This window comes from Somniosus microcephalus, unplaced genomic scaffold (genome assembly GCF_052327205.1).
Source record: "Somniosus microcephalus isolate GS21.2 unplaced genomic scaffold, FLI_Smic_1.0 unresolved_chr3, whole genome shotgun sequence".
Classification (NCBI taxonomy): Eukaryota; Metazoa; Chordata; class Chondrichthyes; order Squaliformes; family Somniosidae; genus Somniosus; species Somniosus microcephalus.
The window spans coordinates 63,035,000-63,041,661 of record NW_028225181.1 but is presented as its reverse complement, the minus strand read 5'-3'; the positions used below and the strand labels follow the sequence as shown (position 1 = coordinate 63,041,661).

General features: G+C 46.7%; 1 protein-coding gene across 1 annotated transcript; it reads left to right on the top strand.

Moving 5' to 3' along the window:
* The first annotated feature begins 5,489 nt into the window (after positions 1 to 5,489).
* LOC147091627 (uncharacterized) lies at positions 5,490 to 6,662 on the top strand. Its single transcript, XM_085976840.1, has one exon. It carries the CDS (start codon positions 5,593 to 5,595, stop codon positions 6,364 to 6,366), a length of 774 nt encoding a protein of 257 aa, XP_085832966.1. The 5' UTR covers positions 5,490 to 5,592; the 3' UTR covers positions 6,367 to 6,662.

Sequence of the window (6,662 nt, the reverse complement as noted above, 5' to 3'; positions counted from 1 at the left end):
CGCTCCGTGACATCGCCTCAGCTCATCCGCTGCTGAAACCCTCATCCGGGCCTTTTGTTACCTCTAGACTTGACTATTCCAACACACTCCTGGCTGGCCTCCCACATTCCATCCCACGGAAACTTGAGGTCAATCAAAACTCGTCTGCCCGTGTCCTAACTCGCACCAAGTCCCGTTCACCCATCACCCCTGTGCTCGCTGACCTACATTGGCTCCTGGTTAAGCAACGCCTCGATTGCAAAATTCTCATCCTTGTTTTCAAATCCCTCCATGGCCTCACCCCTTCCTATCTCTGGATTACTCCCGGTGCCACGTGCTAGTGAGTATAGGAATAGGAGGATAGAGCAGATGAATGCGTGGCTAAAGAGTTGGTGCAGGAGGGAGGGCTTTAGTTTCCTGGATCACTGGGCCTGCTTCTGGGGAAGGTGGGACTTGTACAAGTCGGACGGGTTGCACCTGAACCAGAGCGGGACAAATATCCTTGCGGGGAGGTTTGCGAGCACAGTTCGGGGGGGTTTAAACTAAAATGGCAGGGGATTGGGAACCTGAGCAGGGAGACAGAGGAAAGGGAAACAGGGATAAAAGCAAAAGATAGGAAGGAGAAAAACAAAAGTGGCAGTCAGAGAAATCAACGGTTTAAATCAAACGTGGCCACAGTAAATAATAATTCTAATAGGTCGAAGAGCGTTAAAAAAACAAGCCTGAAGGCTTTGTGTCTTAATGCGAGGAGCATTTGTAATAAGGTGGACAAATTGGCTGCGCAAATAGAGGTAAACGAATATGATTTGGTTGGGATTACGGAAACGTGGCTCAAGGATGGCCAAGACTGGGAACTCAACATCCAGGGGTATTCGATATTCAGGAAAGATAGGCAAAAAGGAAAGGGAGGTGGGGTAGCATTACTGGTTAAAGAAGGGATTAATACAATTGTAATGAAGGATATTAGCTCTGATGATGTGGAATCTGTATGGGTAGAATTGAGAAATACTAAAGGGGGAAAAAAACATTAGTGGGAGTGGTATATAGACCTCCCAACAGTAAGGTGAAAGTTGGGGATGGCATTAAAAGGGAAATTAAAGAAGCGTGCAATAAGGGCACAGCAGTCATCATGGGTGGCTTTAATCTACATATAGATTGGGCCAACCAAATTAGTAACAGTACTGTGGACGAGGAATTCCTGGAGTGTTTACAGGATGGTTTCTTGGACCAATATGTTGAGGAACCAACCAGAGATCAGGCCATCTTAGACTGGGTATCATGTAACGAGAAAGGATTAATTAGCAATCTTGTTGTACGAGGCCCCTTGGGTCTGAGCGATCATAATATGATCGAATTCTTCATTAAGACGAAGAATGAAGTAGTTGACTCAGAGACAAGGGTCCTCAATTTAAATAAAGGAAACTACGATGGTCTGAGGAGCGAGTTGGGTAGGATTGATTGGGGAATGGCACTCAAAGGGTTGACGGTGGATAGGCAATGGCAAACATTCAAAGACCGAATGGATGAGCTACAGAATTTGTTGATCCCAGCTTGGCATAAAAATAAAACAAAAAAGGCGACTCAACCGTGGCTAACAAGGGAAATTAGGGATAGCATAAGATCCAAGGAGACGACATATAAAAGATTGGCCAGAAAAAGCAATAATCCTGAGGATTGGGAGCAGTTTAGGATTCAACAAAGGCGGACAAAGGGATTAATTAAGAAAGGGAAAATAGAATATGAGAGTAAGCCAGCAGGCAACATAAAAACTGACTGTAAAAGCTTTTATAGATATGTGAAGAGAAAAAGATTGGTGAAGTCAAGTGTAGGCCCCTTGCAGTCAGAATCAGCGGAATTTATAATGGGAAACAAAGAAATGGCAGACCAACTAAATTCATACTTTGGTTCTGTCTTCACAAAGGAGGACACAAATAACCTCCCAGAGATGCCGGGGAACATAGCGTCTGATGAAAGGGTGGAACTGAAAGAAATCAGTATTTGTAGGGAAATGGTGTTAGGAAAATTGATGGGACTGAAGGCCAATAAATCCCCAGGGCCTGATAATCTACATCCCAGGGTACTTAAGGAAGTGGCTCTAGAAATAGTAGAGGCATTGCTGGTCATCTTCCAAAACTCGATAGACTCTGGAACAGTACCCATGGATTGGAGGGTAGCTAATGTTACCCCACTATTCAAAAAAGGTGGTAGAGAGAAAACGGGGAATTATAGACTGGTAAGCCTGACATCAGTAGTGGGGAAAATGCTAGAGTCTATTATAAATAAAAGATGTAATAGCAGAGCACTTGGTAAGCAGTGACAGGATCGGACAAAGTCAACATGGATTTACAAAAGGTAAATCATGCTTGACTAACCTACTGGAATTTTTTGAGGATGTAACTGGTAAAATAGATAAGGGAGAACCAGTGGATGTGGTGTATTTGGACTTTCAGAAGGCTTTCGATAAGGTCCCACATAAGAGATTAGCGTGCAAAATTAAGGCACATGGGATTGGGGGCAAGGTATTGACTTGGATAGAGAACTGGTTGGCGGACAGAAAGCAAAGAGTTGGAATAAACGGGTCGTTTTCCGAGTGGCAGGCAGTGACTAGTGGGGTACCGCAAGGATCGGTCCTAGGACCCCAGCTGTTCACAATATATATTAATGATCTGGACAAGGGAATTGGATGTAATATCTCCAAATTTGCAGACGACACAAAGCTGGGTGGGAGGGTAAGCTGTGAGGAGGATGTCGTGAAACTCCAGTACGATTTGGACAGGTTGGGTGATTGGGCAGAAACATGGCAAATGCACTACAATGTGGATAAATGTGAGGTTATCCACTTTGGTGGCAAAAACAGGAAGGCAGATTATTATTTGAATGGCAATAGATTGGGAGAAAGGGAAGTGCAAAGAGACCTGGGTGTTCTTGTGCACCAGTCGCTGAAGGTAAGCATGCAGGTGCAGCAGGCGGTTAAGAAGGCAAATGGTATGTTGTCCTTCGTAGCAAGAGGGTTCGAGTACAGGAACAAGGATGTCTTGCTACAGTTGTACAGGGCCTTGGTGAGACCACACCTTGAGTATTGTGTGCAGTTTTGGTCGCCTTACCGGAGGAAGGACGTTCTTGCCATGGAAGGAGTGCAGCGAAGATTCACCAGGCTGATACCTGGGATGGCAGGAATGACGTATGAGGAGAGATTGTGTCGATTAGGCTTATACTCACTGGAGTTTAGAAGACTGAGAGGGGATCTCATCGAAACCTATAAAATTCTGTCAGGCCTGGACAGACTAGGTGCAGGAAGGATGTTTCTGATGGCGGTGGAGTGCAGAACCAGGGGTCACAGTCTAAGGATAAGGGGTAAGCCATTTAGGACTGAAATGAGGAGGAATTTCTTCACCCAGAGAGTGGTGAACCTGTGGAATTCTCTACCACAGAAGGCAGTAGAGGCCAATACATTAAATATATTCAAAAAAGAGTTGGATATATTTCTTCAGGCTAAAGGGATCAAGGGATATGGGGAGAAAGCAGGGACCGGGTACTGAATTTGGATGATCAGCCATGATCGCATTGAATGGTGGAGCAGGCTCGAGGGGCCGAATGGCCTACTCCTGCTCCTATCTTCTATGTTTCTATGTTAATCTCCTTCAGCCCCACAATCCCCCGAGATATCTGCACTCCTCTAATTCTGCCCTCTTGAGCATCCCTGATTATAATCACTCAACCTTTGGTGGCTGTGCCTTCAGCTGCCTGGGCCCTAAGCTCTGGAATTCCCTGCCGAAACCTCCTTAAAACCTGCCTCTTTTGGTCACCTGCCCTAATTTCCCATGTGGCTCGGTGTCAGATTTTTTTGTCTTAAAATACTCCTGTGCAGCACCTTGGGACGTTTTACTACGTTAAAGGCGCTATAGAAATACAAGTTGTTGTTGTTGATATATATCAATGACTTGGCCGTGGGTGTACAGGGCACTATTTCAAAATTTGCAGATGACACAAAACTTGGAAGTATAGTGAACAGTGAGGATGATAGTGATAGACTTCAAGAGGACATAGACAGGCTAATAGAGAGGATTCGAGTACAGGAACAAGGATGTCTTGCTGCAGTTGTGCAGGGCCTTGGTGAGACCGCACCCTGAGTATTGTGTGCAGTTTTGGTTGCCAAGGATGTTCTTGCCATGGAGGGAGTGCAGCGAAGATTCACCAGGCTGATACCTGGGATGGCAGGAATGATGTATGAGGAGAGATTGGGTCGATTGGGCTTATACTCGCTGGAGTTTAGAAGAAGGAGAGGGGATCTCATTGAAACTTTTAAAATTCTGACAGGACTGGACAGACTCGATGCAGGAAGGATGTTCCTGATGGTCGGGGAGTCCAGAACCAGGGGTCACAGTCTAAGGATACGGGGTAAGCCATTTAGGACAGAAATGAGGAGGAATTTCTTCACCCAGAGAGTGGTGAACCTGTGGAATTCTCTACCACAGAAGGCAGTAGAGGCCAATTCATTAAATATATTCAAGAAGGAGTTGGATATATTTCTTAAAGCCAAAGAGATCAAGGGATATGGGGAGAAAGCAGGGACCGGGTACTGAATTTTGATGATCAGCCATGATCGCATTGAATAGCGGAGCAGGCTAGAGCGGCCGAATGGCCTACTCCTGCTCCTGTCTCCTATGTTTGTATGTTTCTATGCTTCAGTTTGAGATGGAGGAGAAGCTGCTGGGTTTAACCCCCAATACTTCTGAGCCCAGGACCAACAATTTCCAACGTGAGACTGTCAAGGGAGGTGGATTCTAGGGGAGATTAGGTTGTTAAACAGACACTGTCCGTACAATGTAAAAGAGTATTGTTTTAGGAACAAGTGTTTCTGTACAGGCTTTTAATCCAGTTTACATCTACAGATTTGTTTTAATTCATTCTTGGGATGTGGGTGTCGCTCGCAAGTGCACCAAATATTGCCAATCCCCAGTTTCCCGTTGAGAAGGCGGTGGTGAGTCACCTTCTTGAACTACTGCAGTCCGTGTGGTGAAGGTATTCCCACAATGCTGTTCGGTAAGGAGTTCCAGGATTATGACTCGGCAACGATGAATATATCTGAGTCAGGATGATGTGTGACTTGGAGGGGAACTTGGATGTGATGGTGCTCCCATACAACAGCTGCCCTTGTCCTTCTAGGTGGTGGAGGTTGCGGGTTTTGGAGGTTGTATCAAAATTCTGGTCGAGTTGCAGATGTATAAAGTTCCTTTCTTTCACCCCTCCCCCCCCCCCTCTCTCTCTCTCTCTCTCTCTCTCCTCCCATAGAGGCCAGAGTCTTGTGTAGGCCCAGACCAGGTGGTGGATTCCCTTCTCTGAAGGACATCAGTGAACCAGTTGGGTTTTTATGACAATCGGCAGCTTTCTTGGTCACTTTTTTCTCGTGCCGGCCCCACAAATGACCAGATTCATTGAGCTCAATTTCACAACCTGCCTTTGTGGGTTGTCTCTCACGCTCCATGTTTTAAATTAATTTTACAGGGCACTGGAAGGGGAGGACTTTCAGACAGGAAGCTCAAACCAAACCTCACTTCAAGATCTGACAGAATCACTCGACTCATCGGATCTGAATATCACCGGCCTCTGAACATGGAAGCAAAAAGCACCGTTCACAGCGGGGAGAAACCGTACACGTGTTCTGTGTGTGGACGAAGCTTCAGCCAACCCTCTGGCCTCTCGAGACACAAGTGCATTCACACCGGGGAGAGGCCGTTCACCTGCTCTGAGTGTGGGAAGGGATTCACTAATTCATCCAAACTGCTGATACACCAGCGTGTTCACACTGGGGAGAGGCTGTTCACCTGCTCTGAGTGTGGGAAGGGATTCACTGAGACAGCCCACCTGCTGAGACACCAGCGAGTTCACACTGATGCGAGACCTTTTAACTGCTCGGACTGTGGGAAGTGCTATAAAAGTCCCGAGACCCTGATACGCCATCAAAGTGTTCACACTGACGAGAGACCATTCAGGTGCTCTCACTGTGGGACTGGGTTCAGGCAGTCATCTGAGCTCACTATACACCAGCGCACTCACACTGGGGAGAGGCCATTCACCTGCTCTGAGTGTGGGAAGGGATTCACTCGCTCATCCACCCTGCTGAATCACCAGCGAGTTCACTCTGACGAGAGACCTTTTAAATGCTCGGACTGTGGGAAGTGCTTTAAAACTTCCGGGGAACTGATGTTCCATCAACGTGTTCACACTGACGAGAGACCGTTCAGGTGCTCTCACTGTGGGACTGGGTTCAGGCAGTCATCTGAGCTCACTGTACACCAGCGCACTCACACTGGGGAGAGGGCGTTCACCTGCTCTCACTGCGAGACTGGGTTCACTTGTTCATCCACCCTGCTGAGACACCAGTGAGTTCACACTGGGGAGAGGCCGTTCACCTGCCCTGAGTGTGGGAAGGGATTCACTCAGTCATCACACCTGCTGACACACCAGCGAGTTCACAAGTGACTGCAGGGGTTGGATTCTGTTGTTGCTGCTGTTAATCACATCCAGGACTGAACCATGTTCATTCTGACAGTTAGGGTTTGTTTCTGCTGATGTTAATAACCCCTATAACTCGGCTGGAGTTTAATATTCTGGATAGATGTCAAATAAAAACCAGCTTTGTTTTAAACACATTGTTGTGGGTTTTTGTCTTTCCCACCTGA

Bases quoted from the DNA above. Each gene is read 5' to 3' on its own strand.
- LOC147091627 (XM_085976840.1), top strand. From the start codon at position 5,593: ATGGAAGCAAAAAGCACCGTTCACAGCGGGGAGAAACCGTACACGTGT.